The sequence below is a fragment of the Astatotilapia calliptera genome, chromosome 6, assembly GCF_964374335.1.
Source record: "Astatotilapia calliptera chromosome 6, fAstCal68.1, whole genome shotgun sequence".
Classification (NCBI taxonomy): Eukaryota; Metazoa; Chordata; class Actinopteri; order Cichliformes; family Cichlidae; genus Astatotilapia; species Astatotilapia calliptera.
The window spans coordinates 40,754,806-40,773,297 of NC_137427.1; the positions used below are offsets into that span (position 1 = coordinate 40,754,806).

Below are 18,492 nucleotides of genomic sequence, written 5' to 3' on the forward strand. Positions count from 1 at the left end.
GAGGAGCTCCTGGACAGTCTTGAGGTGCAGCCTGGTGGCATCATATGTGTGGATGGAAACATAACATTCCACGTGTTGTATAAAATGTAGATCAGGCGTGTGTGGGGCCCAGTCATGCTAGGATGCCAGAGTTGACTCAGTGTTGTTTTTTTTTTTTTTTTGGCCTGTCCCGTTTGGCTCTTTTGCATCAGAATTGTTGTCTAAAGGCAAAGAAAGATGCCCAACGGATTTACTTTACCAAACTGACCATCCCAGCCTTGCCGTAATGGTCCATTTGATTCACCTTTTACTGTTCATTTTATTTTCACTTACTGAATACGGGACAGACTTGACTGGGGGAAAGAAGGGGAGAAAGAAAGAGGGAAAGAGAAACAGCTGAGAAGAGGGACGGGGGAGAAGGGCAAAAGACAAAAACCAACAGAACGGGCAGAGGGGAAAAAATGCATATATCAATCACCTGGATCACCTGCTGAGAAAGAAAAAAGAAAACAAGCAGAAGAGAACAAGAGTAATAGAATAAACAACATCACAATGATATATGGGAATATGACAGTAAATACTAAATATTAAACATTATTGTGCAGCACATAAGATCAACAGAACACAGTGTGCTTTGAGGTAGGAGCCAAAAAGGGTGTAGTTTGTGGGTGTGATCACCCGTGAGTTGACTCAGTGTTGCTCCTGCAACGAAAGCAACTCATTAACCCCCTCTGCTACCTAACTGACCAGATCAATATTTAAAAAAAAAAAAATGAATCTAGTTAATTTGATGCTATACTCAATTAAAAAGTGGTCATTTTTTGCGCAGGGTATATCACAGAAATCAAGTATAATTTATCCATTTTAAAATGTATAACAAAACTTGTTATTACTCCTTCTGTAGTATCAAAGAAGTGCTATATTTGGATAAATGTGCAAGTTGATTTAGTTCAACATCTCCAATGTTTCATATATGCGTGCTGCAAATAACTGACTGGGGCACCACAGTGGCTTTTTAAGTGTAGTGATTATTCACTTAAAAACTGCATCTCATCTGACCTATCAGTAGCACCTGAAGCTTATCTATTTTAGGTCCTTAAGGTTAGGCTTACAGAAAGAAGAGAATCATACAGAATGTTTTGTAAAAATAGCCAACTTTATATTTTCAGAGTACTAAGACAGCTTTACAAACAGGATGATATGCACGCACTCATCCAAAAGCAGAGGAACCGAAGCCCTGAATTTATCAGAAAGCCAAAACAAAAGAAAAGAAACAAAACAACCACACTCAAAAACCAAAACAACAAACACAGGAAGCAAAGGAGTACAAATGGACCCCTTGAACATCACATTCGTTCTGCACAGTGCACATGGCACTTGTGAAACTGGAGCAATCTGTCACATAACCATTGCAAGTGTTTCAACATTATATATATATTACATATTAACAAGTGGGAAGGAAGTTGAAATAAGCATGTAGTAGGTTAAAAAATAACCATTACTTCTTACAACTTCATGCAGGTTTAAATGAATGCATGGCCAAACAAAGCTTTGACAGCAAGAAGGTAACAAAAGATGGCATGTTACATAAACAATGTATATAAAAGAAGCTGGTGGTGGGGAGGAATCTGTGCCAGAATTGGGGGTAGTAATAAGGGGCGATTCTCATTTACATATTGACAGAATTTGGTCGACATACAACCGAGTGCCGGGTCCCCCTCTCCAATTCTCTTCAACACACACTTGCACACAACCACACTTGGAAGGAAAACAACAGGAAATGTCTTTGCTCCCTGTTGAACTTTCTCCCTTCAGAGTTGGTCCGTAGGGGCTATGGTCACTTTAGTCGCACATCTCCTCTGGCAACTCATGGGGGTTGAGGATGCCGGGCACAGACATCTGGAGCTTGTGTTTTTCTTCCTGGGCTTGGCGCAGAGCTGTCTCTCTCTCCTCCAGGAAGAGGTCTGACGTGTCCTCACCAGCAAACTCCTGCAAGACCACACAAGTGGACGGTTTGGAAATTTGGATTCATTTGGGTGTGTTGTGCTCCTTAAACCACACAGTTTCAACACCAGTGCTTTTAAATTCAACTCTTCTACTCTTAAATTCTATTCTTCTACTAAGAAGCAGGTGTCTGCAGTGTTTTCATTGATGAATAATATCTTTATGCTCATGTAAATTTGAGCACAAAGGTTGGCATACTTTGGATCCAAGCTAAGAATCATTGCTCATTGACTTTTGTGTTGTCAAAGTCAATTTCTAGCTGACAAGTTTTTTTGGCCATTTTCTCACCTTGATCTGCACAAGGAAGTCCCTTAGGTGCTCCTTAAAGGCTGGGATATCCTGATTGAGGCTGAATAGACCAGTCACAAACACCTTCACCTGGGCACTGTAGATAAAACATTCAATGAGCCTCAAGTCTGGAAAGTACAACTTGTAAAACTGTGGTCAAAAATAACATCTGTTGTAATTCTGCAACAGTTTAATTTTTTGGCCTCATATTCAAGAAAAAAAAGCGCCTTTCAAAACACTCAAGGACACTTTACAGAACAAATAAGACAAGCATAAAAACAGGAAATGAACACAATAATAAAACAAAGCAACTAAAAGTCCTGCCCCCCACGGTAATACAATGAAATGAAGGAACAGAAAGAAGAAGAGAAGAGGAGGATCTGAGGCACCGGGATGGGATGGAGATCTGTACCATGTCAGAGAGTTATGGTGGGGGGAGAGAGAATGAATAGCCTTAAATGTGTGGAGGAGTATTTTGAAATTAATACGGAGTTGAACCGGGAAGCAGTGAAGCTGCTTCAGGATAGGTGTGATGGTGAGTAGAGGGAGTCCTAGTAATAATACGGGCAGCAGAGTTCAAAGCAAGGTTCAGCTGACTTACTCTTGGAGGTGGGGGAAGGCTGTCTTGAGCAGGTTGGCGATGTACTCCTGGACATGTCCCTGATTGTTGGCTGGGCTTGCAGCACTCAGAGCAACACTAACTTTCCCCTCTTCCACCAGGTTAAACATATACGCCAAGATGGTGGCATGCATCGTTAATCCTAGAGAAAGGGCAGAACAACACGCTGGTTATTTAGTTACTGGCTGGTCTTATAAAAAAACTGGCTCCTGACTACACTGAAAATGGAGTGCTGCATCATTATTGTATTTATATAAAGGTCAAACTGAGAAGCCTTTATAATTGTGTGATGATACATTCATAATCTCTTTACCTGCAGTGTGAGATGTATCCGTGACCACAGAAAAGATGTGCTGCAGAATGTCACAGAAGTACGTCTGGTAGAAGCTCTGCGCTGCTGCTTCCTCTGCAGAAACATTCTGCAGGAGAGTATATAGGATCTGCAAGCCTGCAAAAGAGGATGCGACATCCTTTAGATCAGCAGAGATTTGAGAAGAATCTGCACTACATACACGTAAGGTCAGTTTCAAATTTTGCATATTACTTGATATTGTATTGTGTGGTATATTACTTTTATTTTGAACTGTTGTGCTCCATATTTCTATTCCAGCACTGCACTAGAATAAAAACACTAACTGTGCATCATATCTTCAGCTGTTCAATATTTTTATCCCATCCTTACTTATCTTATACGTAGTCTCACTTCATTTGTTGAAAAAGTTTAGATTCTCTCTCTTTTAAGCATTTTTATACCTATTGGCTGCCTCTTGTTAAACCCCCCCCCCCCCCCCCAAAAAAAAAAAAACTAAAAAAACTAAACTAAACAGGAACAGCTTGTGAACAGTTTATGGCTCATATGATCAGTCTCAGAGCTGATCACATTAGGGATACCCGATCTCAACAACATCACATCGAATCAAAAGCAGAAAAAAAGCATCTCCCTCTGTGTTGTCTGAACAATCTAACAGGGTTAGTGCTTTCAGTTCAGACCTGTGTCAGCCACATTTCTCATCGTATGCTTAAAAGCCCAGATGATGGAGTCCAGGATCAGTTTGAACTGAGCTGGGGCAATAGATAGGAAGGCTGGGAAGCACTGGGAGGTGGCAGCCTGAAGGAGGTAGAAGAAATGGGTTCTGTGTTCTGGAAATTCTTCAAAGTCCTACAGGCATAAATGGAAAACAAGGAGTTAAGAAGGGTTATAAACTGTTCAACTTTAAATTTTTATTCTATTCTATCAGATACAGTTAAATCAACTCAGTTAAACCTTGTTTATCATGTTCAGAGTGCACTCGAAGACAGCGTCAAAGATCATGGGAATTTCTCCGGTGATATGGACTCCCAACTTGTTCACAATGGTTGCCATGGTGCTGAGGACCTCAGGCTCCCGGGCAGCTGGAACATTCCTCTGGTAGTCTATGAGCACAGCTTCCAGCAGGGGAGGCACAAAGTTCTCTGCCACCTGAACCAAAGGAACGGCAGCAATTATGATGGGTGTTTCACACCCTCATATTTTATTAATCCTTTATTTATCCAGGTAAAAAATCTCATTGAGATTAAAAATCTCATTTCCAAGAGAGACCTGGCATCATGGCAACAAAAGTCACATACCACATAGGTATATAACATTTAAAACAAATACAATATCCCATACAAACATGTGTAAAATATACAATAACAGATCAAATTAAAAGTACATTAAAAACAATCACACTGAGTAAAAGAGCTGTTCTCTCGTTCCTTTAAGACAGATATTAAAAGATTTTGAATAACTCTTTAGTATAACACACCATTAACTACTGGAGCCTTAAAAATATAATTAGAAGGTGAAAACTGACAACTCCTTTTACAATAATTTACTACATTTACAGACATTTGACTTTAACCATGACAGATTTTAGTTAAGCGTTTCATTAACACAATTTTAACATTATTAATTTGCACTCTAGCTTCAAAATAATAATAGTGCCCATTTTCCAGAGACAGTGAAGGTTTGAAAGAACATGCTTTGGTCATACTTAGGGTTATAGCAGGGGAAAAAATCTAATTTAAGCTTCTCATTGTTTCTGAGGGGAAAAGAAACCCATGCTTACATGCAAAGCAGTTATTACAATTTTCAGTTTGTTACCTGCAGCATTTATTTCTTCATTGCTAAATAAATGCAGGAGGGGTTTTATATGAATTACTGCTCGAAACAGAAGTCTCCATAAACACAGATTTGAATCTGTTTCATTAGAGAACAGACTAGAGGAAACAAAACAAGGCCAGGCTCACCATCTGAGGGTCATTGGAGCGACTGACCCAGCCAGAGATTAATTTTAGCGTCTCTCTCTTTACGGTCCTCATACTCCTAATCAGAGGCTGCTTAGTCACCATCTCACCTGTACAAACGAGAAAAACCAACAAGTTTAAGTGGCTGACGTCTCCAATGAGCACATACTGAGGATGAATAAACTTTCAAGGGTTTCATCAAAAAAACTTGGCAGTAAGTTTTTGCACATTATTTTTTTGGTCAAAATTATTACTGTGATTTACTGGTTATATTGTCACAACAGTGATGCTGTGTGCTTGAATTCCCATTTCTTTACTACTGTAGGTTTTATGTGGTAAGCAGTCTAACAGTACTTTATTGATAAGGCTCAAACATTAGTCTGGTTAATAAATTGAGGGAGAGCCCATAAACTTACCATTGCTTTGGACGGCTGAGGAAATGTTTTCACTTAGACATTTGTAGACGTTGAGCATGTCCAGGTAGATGCGTCCTAGCTGGACAACAAAGGGATGGCCAACAGCTTTGCAGGCTCTGACGTTTGTCTTGAGGATGCTGCCCAGCTGACGCACCGTCTCTGCATCCTTCAGGATATCCACATTCTGTAGCACAAGTCCATGTTAAAGATTAAGCACACACTAACAAAACAGAAGTGGGCTGCAGGCTGCCTTATTGACAATGTAACAGCACTGGCACATTACATGGTTTCTCACCTTAGTGGCTTGCTGGATGATGCTGTCCCACACCTGATTAGGCAGCAGCATGTATTTCTCTATCAGAAGCTCTTGAACAGCCTGGTCTGTCTGAGCTCCAATCATGTAGCCCACTGCCTCATAAAATGTATGAACCTGCAGGAATGGGACTGGGCTTAATTCTAACATAGACCTTTGTCAACATGTAGGTTTGGAACTTAGCAAACGAAAAGTTCTACTGCAAAACACAATTTCCATCCCGTGAAAGTCTGACAGACGCACTTAAACCTATTTAACAGCAGAACTATAACAAAACCACGTGAATAAGTCCAGACACTGGGCAGGGCTCACCTGCTGAGGCTGCAGGTCACAAATGATGGTGTTGATGTTGTTCAGAATCTCATCTATAAAGGGCATCACCTCTCCCACCTGAACCTGCACAAAATGACGGCGGCACTTTTGGGCTATCTTGATGAAAGTATCACATGCCATGTCCTGAACGCCATCATGTGTCTCTGTGCGAGGAAAAAGAGAATAAGCCGAACAAAATCACAATAAGCCTTATTCATTGACAGCAGCCAATGAGATTTAGTGTAACAATGCTTTGCATCGTTTCAACATTCTCCTAACACCAAGCATCAGAAAAACACAAAAATTCAGCACAAAATATCTCACCATGCATAAACTCAAACAGCTTGTTGACGACCGTCTTGAGGAACTTCCAGTGGGCTCGCAGGAAGCGAGGATACTGACCCACGATATACATGATGTTTGATGCTATTATGGCCTTGTTGTCTTTGCCTCTTTTCTGCTCACACAAGCCAAGCAGGTCCTGTGATTGTAACACACCTAATCAATTTATATTGTTTGGTGTTACAGAGACTGACAAAATCTAAACATATTTTTCAGCCATACTGATGCCATACTGTGTTAATGACATGTGCTACAACAATGTATGTTTCACCTTGATGACAGTCACAAGGAACCTCTTTTCATCCTCCTCATGCATCGCTCCGCTGATGGAACCAATGGCCCAGCACAGCATGTTCAGGTTTCTCCACGACCACTCGGTGCCATTCACCTGGTTGTGAAGCTTCTCTGTCATGATGCGTTCAGTATCAGCATAGTCCAGATGAGTCAGATACACTGTGCACAAAGAGAGAGTTACTTAATACAAAGTGCCAATATAACCAGTAAGTGCTGCTGACCACACAATTTTAATAACAAGATGCCAGATCTTTTAATAAACCCATTTTTGGTTTTCATAAATTTAAAGAAAAAAATTAATCCTCTTTGAGACCCCACAGGAGCAGCATACATTACTGAAGCATAAAATTACAACTGAAAGGTCTTAAATGTTGAATAACAGCCTGGTACATACAGGACGTAACTTGACAGTGAGAAAAACCACTGAAAACTGCACAATTAAAATATTTTATAAATATAAATAAGTAATATTATAAATATAATATTTTATAGTTAGTCACAAAGACCGTTAACAACTTACCAAGAGTCTCTCTCATGTTCTTGTAAAGGTTGATTGCATCTGTGTCCTTCATAAACTCCCTGACCACTTCGCCCTGATCGTTCTCCACCACGAGCACTTCCTCTGGTTTGGCCATACGGCTCACCATCAGTAGACGCACCTGAAAGAAGACAGGGATATAGAGAGTCAGTTAGACACATCAGTTTTGTAAGAACAGTGTAAAAAATGCAATTATTTTGTTTTAGATGTTTGCAAGCATTTTATGCCATTTAAAAAAAAAACATGACCAATAAATAATCATAACAATATGATTGTAATGCTGTTCAATATAATCATAAGTTGCATTTGGGACAAGAGTGTGACCTCTTAATCCACTGACATTTTGAGGATACAATCTCTGTGTGTGCGTGTGTAATAGCAGCCCAACCTGGGAGAGCACAGGTAGGTAAAGGTGTCTGCGTGGTGGGACATCAGAGAGCAGTGGAGTGCTGGAAGTGGAGAAGGGACTCTCTCTGTAGAGTTCAGCTGCCAGGTGGTTCCAGTATTCCAAACAGATCTTAAAGATCTCCGTCTCCTCCACTTCTGACACCAGCAGCATGTAGTGCAGCGCCTGCAGACAGGACAAAGTGTGGTGAGGCTGGACAACTTTAAATGTTTCAAGTCAACTGATGAAACAAAGGGATGTATGTCATTATTCAAACTTCTATTCTTTTTTTAAAGTGGGGGTTATTATGTCATGACTCTTCTGGTCAGTCACAGACTAGTTAAATTATCCTGTTGTAGGTAAAATGTGGTGGTCATCCACAATTACATAACAATGGGTTCTCCAACATCAGACGAAAATAAAGAACCAGCCAGTCAAGAATCACAGCTCTCACAGATGAGAAGCTCAAAAGAAGCTGAAAGAAGAAAATCAGCTGTCAAAGAAAAGATTCTGGCATCTTCATGGACTCACTGGAAAAAGTCTGACTGAAACAAAACACTTTACAGTGGTTTTATAAATGTTGATTTCTTGTGTGTAAAAGTAAGTGATAAGGATTCCATTTCTTGGAATCAACATAATCTCAGGTGCATTTATGAAGATGTTTCCTATCCTTAAAATCTTTGTGCTTCAGAACAGATATAGGACAACTGGGTCTTCTCAGGTCAGTTATTCGTTCAGTATGGATGTACTCAGTGCTTTAGTACTGACATTTGCAAGACAGAAAACTTTTATAACACGATCAGATGCAATACACTTCTTTATAGTGAGCTTTTTAAAGTCAAAAGATCTCAGGATATTCCTCACTTTCTTTAACCAAATGTGGGACATAGTATGCCCTGAATTTGTTGGTTTCAAGCATAATCAAGTAGTCTTCATTGGCTGTCCTATAAATATAGTATGAAGATAATATAATGGTACAGTTTGTAATTTAAATAATCTCCCTTTTACTTTTTAAGCAACTTCCTGATTTCCTGGTCCACTTGTCCTTAGCGTTTTATATTTCATAAAACAAACAGATAAGTTATGTTTACATAATCAAAATTAATGAGCCTTTTTATGGTTAAATTGCAGTACAGATTACTGATATTTCCTTTGCTACTCTCATTCTTCACAGTTCCCAGAACAATTAACTATCTATACTTATTTAAGTGGAAAAGAGAAAGGTCGACCATCCCAGTGTAATTGCTTCAAAATGTATACCATTGCAAAAGTGTAATAAGTAGGGATGGGTACCGGTATCGGCACCGGTTCTGACATAAACGGTAGTAACCAGACCAAAAAGCAGCGCACATTTCGGTGCTTTATTTTCCTGAGCTGTGATGCACTTTAGATTCTAGCCAATCAGTTTACGTTTCCGAGGATAGTAGGCGGGCCCAGGTACGTACGTTCTTTTAGAGCAGAGCTACAGATTAAAATGCCCAAAGCGAAGCGGTCAAAAGTCTGGCTGTACTTCACAGCAAAATATGCAAACTCAGCAGCAACAAATGCTTTAAGCTGATACTGTGATACTGTCAAAGGAGGTAACACCTCGAATCCGATGAAACACCTGGCGACGCATAAGGTTTTGTTTTTTTTAAAGCCGAAAAATGCGGCGTATTTGACAGCTTGCTGCGAGACCTCACACATCTACTGCGGGTGTGGTGCCTGTTATCGGACCCAGAGTTAGCAACATCCCCAAAAACACGAAGAGGAGAGTCCTGGCCCCTAGCCCTGCCAGTGTAGCAGGAATGATGAGGATGATGATGCAGCAGCAGCCGTTCTTCTCTGCGTGAGTAGCTTAATGTTGCACGTGTATAATTTACGTTGAGTAGGCTAACCACGTTATTACATTAATGCAGGTAAGGTGAACTAGCAAACAGCGTTGTAGTTACATGCGGCTGTCTTCTTGTTTGATGGCAGATACTCCCTTCACCCTGGCCAAAAAGGCTAAAATGACCAAAGAAAAAGTGGAAAACAGTTAAACATGAGAGGTTTAGGACAAAGTTTGTGTTTTTTCCATTGTTTAAGCACTGCTTCCAGCCAAGAGTGATGCCATATATGCCCCATAGCTGCAGAAAAGGCTAACATTGTTATCTTTTTACAAAAAAAACCCAGCTGAACATGAGAGGTTTTTGGACCAATTTTGTGTTCTCCATTCTTTAAGCACCGGTTTGAGCACCAGCACCGTTTCAAAAGTACCGGTTTGGCACCGGTATCGGATAAAACCTAAACGATACCCATCCCTAGTAATAAGGACAAAATGCATGAGGAGAAAAAGAAAATCTGGCAGTCACCTGATACAGAAAGGGATGCTAATATAGACAAAATGACTGTAAGCCACAACATGAGAGTTCAGGGTCCACATGAAAAAAGAAACAAACAAACAAACAAAAAGAAAAACAGTGAAAATGTTCTCGTTTGTGTTGCTGTGTTGTCCGCCTACCTCCATGAGTGTCTCGCGTAGGTTGGGCCTTTTCTCAATGAGCTGGCCATGTTCTTTGAGGAAAGTGCAGAGGAACAAGCTTAGATTCTGAATAAAGTTTTGTTCGTCATCCTTCCCATTGGCGTACGCCACTCTGATGTTTGTGTTTAAAGGCAGCATCTGGCCAAACAGCAAAAAAAAAAAAAAAAAAAAGAGAGAGATTACTGCAAAGCCTTATAATTATTAATTTATCTTCAAAGCTTTCATTGAATCCATTTGGGGTTTTGTTTGTGGACATTGCATTTGCTGTAATCAAGTTTTATCTTATACTCAACTATGAGACCACTCAAGATTCAACTTTAATCTAAAACTAGAATATAAACCACAAAGTTATACCAGAAACACTGCCTGTTAAGGAATACTGGGTGATAACGTTTAGTATAGTTTCATTTAAGGAATGTTTTAATGAATATCATGTAAAGTAAGGACCAGGTTTACTTATAACTTTAGAAATGTAAAATTTTCTGGTAACTAAAGAAACCCTGATCTTATATTCATTACATTTTATAATCTTCTGTTCAGATAATTTGTCAGGCCACAGCTACGCAGAAAACTTCTCCATCTCATGCACTAGCATCATTTTGTTCTTAGATAGTCAGAGTGGAGCCTGAAGTACTAAAGTACATAGAAAAGTACTTAGTACAGAGACTCTGGAGAGAATAAACGATGACTTATCAAGTAAGAGTTTAAATGTTTGATAAAGTACAGTTTACCTATTGATAGACACTGATGTACAACATAAAATGGGCTACAACGAAACAGTTCTACAGTACAAATAAAGCCTATGACCTGACTTGCTATAGCACCATATGTCAGTCTGCTCAATGTTACAGACGACATAATATTCTTGTGTGTGAAACACAGCTGTGATTATTACATGATTCATTCAGAAAAGCCTGAGCTCATGCAATGGTCTCAGAAAGGATTAAACTCTTCACTTTAGCCTAAGGCACTCTGTACAAGCACATTCACAATACACAGCACAGTGAAAGTAGTTGGTTTTAAGGTGACTAAAAACTCTGTATTTTAATTTGTGAACAGAAAGTACTAAACTATCCACTGCTTCCTCTCATGCTTTGTGTATTTGGGCAGTTTTTGAAACTTATCTGCTGTTGTAAACAGAGCAACTCAGCAAAACTGTTGAATTCACACATACACACACTGAAAAACATTTATGCCCATTTCTGAATGGACTAAGGAAAATTTCTTACTTAATCTACATTTATTTTGGGTCTTTCTTTTACTGAGAGACTGACAGCCTGTGCTGCCTGTTGAGCTTTTGTGGAGGTGGAAGGTTGGAGATTTGTGTGTAATAACTCAAACGGTATTTGTAAGCACGTTGTAACACTGAGTGCAATTAATGCAAGAGGCACTCAATACTAATTGGGTCTGAGTGCATACCTGTTTGAGCTGGGACATGGTGAGGGTAAAGAGGTTGACAAACTGCTCCTCATACTGGTTCACGCTCACACCAGCGATCTCAGTCAGACATTTCAGAGTCACATTGCGAAACATGGGTACGTTCAAGAACTGAAAAAGAAAACACAGCAGGTCAGTGCTGACATGTCTATTTTTCTTGCTCCTATAATTTGTGATGAAGGAATGCATTTCTTACATGCATACAAGTTAGCTGGTTAACAGCCTTGACTCAACAACTATGATAGTGACAGACTCACATTTAGTCAGCTCAGGGCTCACAAAAATCGCTAGCCCCGGGACGTCGGGCTAGCGAGTTTTGTGAGCCCTGCAGCTGTAACCAGTTCAGATCAATTTGACGATTTTATGATCATTATCTAGCACCAACTGCTTTATATGCATGTATTAAATGACTGATTCCTGACCAAACCAATGACACAACGAGTTCTGGATTAATGGCGATATTTCCACAATATTGTTATGCATCTTTAGGATGAACCACCATAGCTCAGACGGTGGGATCCCTTTGAACTGATAAAGTTGTCAAAATTTAAGGTTAAAACCTTTTCGAAGTTTCTACTTGTAATTGATTCCATGTGCAAATCTGAGCATTTGTTCTTAGACACTTTGCGTGACAACATTAATTTAACTGGCCTTACCATGCCATGTCAGTGTTTTTCAGTATAACCAGACTCACAGACATACTGTATCACGCTGTATTAGAGTTAATTATTTCAAGTTTTATTTAATGAAAGAGTATCATCTGGTTTACCTTGTAGACCAACGTGCTGATGAGTTTCGTCTCAAAGATGTAACCTAAAGGAATCCAATTCAAAAAGCGGAGTAAAGTCTCCAGGGTAGCGTGGACCAGTGGGGCATTTTGGGAATTTTCCTATGGAGAAGAATTATACACATCAAATTGAGGTATTGAGACTTGCACAAAATGTTTTGAAAACAACTGCGAAAAAAAATTGTTTGTCTTACCATTACAAACTGGCACAGCTGGAATATTTGGGAGAACTCATTGCACATGCTGACAGGGAAAAGAGAGTGGAGTGTAAGTACTCATCATCTGATTTTTTTTTTTTGTTTTTTTTTTTTTAAAGCTCTCACCCTTTTCCCCCAAGTCTAGCGGAGTCTACCGTGGCACCCAATGAGCCAAATGACCAACAATCTGGCTTTGCGTTGACCAGATTAACAAATGGTAGTAAATTTTACATACTGCTGCTAAAACCAATTAAAGTGGAGTCTCACTCAGGATGTCAGAGTTCACAATCTTCCCAGCCTTCTTCTGGGATAATTGCTACATTTTGTTAACAAAAGGTGCAATCTTACATCTACACAGCTTTTTTGGGGGAATCATCAGTATACAAATGCATACAAATTACAATTTAACCTGCAGGTTTTGGAATGCAGTATGACTGATCGAAATATGCAATGGAAACGCGAGAATGCACAACATCAAAAAAAATATGATATCTCTAACTGTGCCTGATTGGACTGAAAATAAAAGACTCAAAATCAACAATGAACAATATTTCTCCTTCTTTCAGTATTCAGTACTCAAATGTAAGACCTGACGTCCACTATTTGCTCGACATAAGTTATACAGTATATCAGATCAGTTACCTGTCTTTGAGATGCTTGGCCTTCACCTGGGTCATCTGGCCACTGGAGAAGTCAAACACCTCTTCACTGAGCAGTTTGAGGATGATCATGTTGTTCTGACAGAGGCTCTCACTGGTCCGACTTGCACCCACAATATCACTTATAAAAGTGGGCCAGTGTTTGGGCCATTCCTGCTTCAGGATCTAAAAGTCCAGAAATAGAGCTCATCATCAGCATCATTGCTTTATGTCAAACAATAATAATGTACACTATATCAAACATTAAATGCCTATTTACCTGTACAAGGATCATGTTGAGTTTTGAAATGTATACCCCCTCTTTCTGCAAATAAACATAAAAAAGGTTACATGTTATGTTAGCTGTTAACTATTAGCAACTACCCAATAGCCACATTAGCCATTTTTAATCAGTCACGTAACAGCTAGCAGACTATGGTTAGAAAAAAGATTAATAAATGGTGCAGGGCTGACTGGGTCATGGATAGAATATTGAGCAGTAACAGACTGGATTACGGACACATGGGAAACTAGATGGGTTGCTGGCTGTGCAGAGCAGCAGGGGAACAGTAGCTGAACAGTGGAGAGAATGTGACAAACTACTCTGAGCAAATTTTGGAGGTGAAGTGAAGAGCTGCAGAGTGAGGCAGGACAGAGTGAACACTGGATGAGCAAGAGGTTGCAGATCCGGTGAAGAGAAGGCAGATGTGTACAAGATGATATACTTTTCTGCTTTTGGAATAATTTATCCATGTGTTAATTATGCATTTCTTATTTTGTTGTTGCCAGCCATAACTTCAGTTTTGAAGTGCAACCAATCAGTGAGTGATTGGTTCAATCTGCTTCACAGTGACCACTCTTGGTTTTTTATCGTTTTTATATTAGCATAAATACATTATTATTTGTAGTTTTTCTATAATCCTCTTTGTCTTCAATGATTAAAAAAATATATCTTGATATGTTAGGTATTCTGCAGTTGTACCCTTTATCTATTGATATGTTTTAAAATATATTTTAACTTCAGTCTATAATGAAATCTAAATCATTTGTAAAATTAATACATCAAGTTTTTCAAGAAATGATGTCTTTGCCATTACTTCTGTTGTTGCACAATGTGGTCAAACTTCCCTGTGGTATCAAAAATTGTGTCAAGTATTCTCCTGAACATCAGAACAGAGTTTGAAATTCTAATATCGGGACAACCCTATTACAATGACACGAGTATGTTTAAGTGCACCATATCACACAGGACACCTTACCTCCATGTTCGCAGGATCAGAAGAAGTCTTGATAATCAGTCCAACAACATACTTCTTGATTCCTGAAAACACAGACATGTGTTGTTCAGAGAAAACTGATTACACCTTTCAGACAAATAACATATCTGAGGAAGAAAACACACAGATATCCTGATTAATGTCATTAGGGTGATTTTTACCTTCACACTGATTTCTTGGAAGAATCTTCCAGCGTGTTTTGATGACTGTCTCCAGAATCTGAAGAGCATAATACTATTTGGGAGGGGAAAAAAGAAAAAAAAAAGAAAAGATGAGTTAGAGCTCTGAAAAAGACTCAATCCTTTCATCACGATTTACAAGCAAAAACAAGAGCTAACCTCAGGAGAGTCTTTGCACTGTCATGTCTCCACGGTGACCCCATGTGGACAGCTTTGTGCAGCCCAAAATTGATGACCCATGGTCTTTAGACATTGATATTACTGGGGCTGTCAACGAATATTCTAAATTCAATTATGTAATGGAATTCACAAAGTAATTAGACATTTAATTGTGCAAATTATTTGACTGTGGAAGGAGAACCCAGCAATGGCTGCGAAGGTGCAGCTCTGGCTGCGGCAGAGTTTAGATACACAGCTACTGGTGCGAGTGAGAAGTGACCTAATGTAATTAGTAAACGTAAGTGGATAAATATCAGCTACCAAAGATAAACACTATTAAGTCATAATATGCTTAATAGAAAAACCTTTAGCTTAAATGAATCTTTCAAGATATTTATATGGGTGTATTAACATAGTTGTCAGTAACAGGCTAAGGCCTAATTTAGACTTTTTCGGTGCATCCTACAACATAACCTACATAAGTGGCCAATTGTGCATGGTATAATATGTGTTAATTATCATATGGTTATATCCTGCTGTTTTATATATGGTGCTAGTAGATAAAAACAAAAAGCTGGGATTTCCCCCCTCATCGTTTTAAAGTCCTTATTGATGCTTTGATTATTAATCCATATATTGAGATGATGACTGCTCTCTCATTGATAAACTCAAAAACTGCAGTGAAGAAGTTCAAAGGAATTCACATGATGAATCAAAGGTACTGAACAGGCCTTTCACAATAGCTGTGGGCTGCAACTTGTAGTTACATCTTTAGGGAGATGCATTTCAGGTTACACTGTAAAGTTTAAGAGATATTTGTGCTCATGACAGACTTCCCACTTAAGCTTTAATCCCCAGTTAGTTTAGATGTAGTAGTTTGTTTTTAAAATACACAAAGTTAACTCAAACTTGGTTTTACCTTTAATTTTTTGAAAAGCACCATGTGGTAATGACTGCAGAGAATTCACAAGCTAATTCTGCAGCAGTGACTTTACACCCACAGTCTTCAGGGAAATTTCTGATTTTGGTCAACTGATTGCAAAACAGTGGAACCTTAAATTTGCTGACTGATTTGGCTATTGAGAAAAGCTTCAGGCAGCACTGGTCCCTGATGGTTTGATTATGTCCTGTTATTTGTTCAAAAAGATCATTGCTGTTCAGCACATTGAATGCTTATTCTATATAACTTATAACTAATCATTTTATTCGGTTATTTTGTAATGTGCATTTATGTAACTTTCTGTTTAAATACATATACCAGAATATGTCTCTCACTGTACTACTTTGCCTTTTTCTGAGTGTGCAATATTCAAATAGTTGGAAAGTGTGTCTCTCTCTTTTTTCTTTTAAAGCAATAATCATACATGACCTTTGGTCAGTGTTGACAGGTAAAAAACTAATTGTAGACTTCAGCCACATATTTAGTCACTGTTCTTACACAAAATATATACAAGTGTGGAATTGGCATTGTTATAATAATTGAACTGTTATAAATGGACACATTAACCTTCAACACTTGCACCTCTCAAGCCCTACGAGTTAAGCATTTAACTCTCTTGCAACAGCAGCTGTGTGTACCTTAGACCAAAGACAAATAAGTGTGCATACTAAGCACAGTCTCAGAGCCATTATATACACAAATGGAGACAGTAGCAATGCCAAAAGAAGCCCAAAACAAACATTCTGACAGCACTGACAACTGAAGATAGCATCACAAGAGTCTTTAAATCCGTGATCTAGTAAAAAAAGGCACAGCATGTAAGGCTGTCAAAAACTACTTATTTAAAGATAGTGAAGCATGACCCATTGACTGTACAAGATATCCAGTAAACACTAGGTCAATCATAATGATTTCTCACACCTCACCTCCCTGAAAGCCTAAGCCTTATGTGGATAAAGCAATAAGCTTCAGCTCACATTAATACACTGGTCTTCAACAGTGTAATAATGTAGCTCGTCTAAGGCCCTAGCATTCCTTAATACATGCTTGTTATGCTCACACCTTAGTTTTCATGTTCTGAGAGAACTCCAGGATGGTGTCGACTCTCGTCCAAGCATCAGGGTGGTCCTTCAAGTTTGTGAGCACTTCCTGGGCTACTCGTTGCTAGAAAAGAGCAACATAGTAGCAGTGGGTTTAGAGCAACTTAAAGTATACTTCAATTTAACATACATGTATTTGCTACAAGACAAGCTCCCAAACCCATTAGGGACTTGAAAGTAGCACTGCTTTGACTGAAGGTGAAACACATAAAACACACCTGGGATCCAATGTCATGATACATGGAGTTGACAACATTGTCCAACAGATTTATGTCCAATTTCTGGCTGAAGTCCAGCAGCTGTCTGGCTGGGTGATCTGCCAACATTGTCATTTCTGCTGGCATAGAGATTCTGACAGGGGAAACGAAGCAACAGAAACCTTAACCCCAACTTTTCTTTGGGGGAAAAGTAACAAAAGAACTACCAAACACAAAAAAACCGCATCTGTGATTAAAATTTGCAGTACAAGTGCTAAAAACTAAGCCTTTTAGTGTTGAAAATTTACACTGTAAATACTAACACATACTAGATAAGTGGAACGTAAAAAAAATGGAATCGACAACCGATATTCTGGAGAAATAAATAAGTCAGAAACAGGTTATTCCGGTTTTGCCAGCCCCTCGTGGTAAAGTTATGACAGTCACTGAAACAAACCATAAACTGGCGAAACACGAAACAGCGCCGCCAACCCGCAAATACAGCATTCAACACACGTCCACTCAGATCCGTTTGCCACTATTGGGCGCAATTAAAGGTACCAGTTTACCAAGTACAATAACTTGTAAGACGTCTGAGTTCTATAACCGGTCATCATTACCAATGGTGGTTAGTTTCAAAACCGATACACCCTGACGTTAGTCTTAATAAGTTAATGGTGATCAGACGCGACTTACCTGATAGTTGGTGTCCGCTCGTCGAAAACTACTGATGGTTTTAATAATGTGAAACCGCTAAATACGATACAAACTAATTCGCAGCTTTATCTCATGGCACACGTTTACGTTACGCTGCCCTTAAAAGTCGTTAGCCAAAAGCTAATAGTAGCTTTCCTCGATTACACCAACAGTCGTAATTTAAAAATGCTGTCAAGCTGGATATTCATCGATTTTTTTTAGCGATATATTAAAGAATATCCGACGTTTCTTGTCTTTAGCCACTCTGAAACATAATTGGTAGGCTACCAGTTACATCCGACCAGGCTAATAGCAACTTAGCGTGCTAATGGAAAAGTCAATGATTTAGGTCCGCTGGCTAATGTAACATCAAGCTAAGCTAACACCAGAGTTTCACGTAGTCAGACTTGGAGTCGTATTCCGGGTCACAAAGTAAAAATAATCTCGTTTTATTTCTGGTTCTGTTCGCACACACTGTTGGGAAGCAAAGATGTTTAAGTGCGTGCAAGTGTGCTCTTCCTCTAAGCTCACGCTTCCAACCACGGACCGGTTAAAACCGGTTGAGACCGGGATATTCATTCTCGGTGTTTCGACCCGCCGAGCGCCGCGTAAAATTTGGACTAA

The 18,492-nt window shown here is 39.2% G+C and overlaps 1 protein-coding gene across 1 annotated transcript; it reads right to left on the reverse strand.

The window, feature by feature from the left end:
• Positions 1–1,116: 1,116 nt before the first annotated feature.
• xpo1a (exportin 1 (CRM1 homolog, yeast) a) lies at positions 1,117–18,485 on the reverse strand. The gene is made up of 25 exons (XM_026172055.2): positions 17,869–18,485; positions 17,194–17,326; positions 16,938–17,039; positions 14,759–14,831; positions 14,580–14,641; positions 13,601–13,645; positions 13,325–13,506; positions 12,680–12,728; positions 12,468–12,587; positions 11,681–11,809; positions 10,241–10,399; positions 7,762–7,944; positions 7,356–7,494; positions 6,813–6,994; positions 6,524–6,680; positions 6,200–6,363; positions 5,870–6,004; positions 5,575–5,758; positions 5,162–5,268; positions 4,155–4,349; positions 3,881–4,049; positions 3,204–3,338; positions 2,873–3,032; positions 2,272–2,368; positions 1,117–1,968 (listed from the first exon to the last, which is right to left on the reverse strand). The coding sequence occupies exons 2-25, from the start codon at positions 17,317–17,319 to the stop codon at positions 1,822–1,824; spliced, it is 3,201 nt and encodes a 1,066-aa protein (XP_026027840.1). The 5' UTR covers positions 17,320–17,326; positions 17,869–18,485; the 3' UTR covers positions 1,117–1,821.
• Positions 18,486–18,492: the final 7 nt, after the last annotated feature.

What these genes read in the sequence shown, in the direction of transcription:
- xpo1a (XM_026172055.2), bottom strand. Translation starts at nt 17,319, where the DNA reads ATGCCAGCAGAAATGACAATGTTGGCAGATCACCCAGCCAGACAGCTG. An exon ending in TACGCGAGACACTCATGGAG is followed by an intron (nt 7,945 to 10,240) that starts GTAGGCGGACAA and finishes TCCTGTCTGCAG; the next exon opens with GCGCTGCACTACATGCTGCT. An exon ending in CTCTGAACATGATAAACAAG is followed by an intron (nt 4,050 to 4,154) that starts GTTTAACTGAGT and finishes TTATGCCTGTAG; the next exon opens with GACTTTGAAGAATTTCCAGA.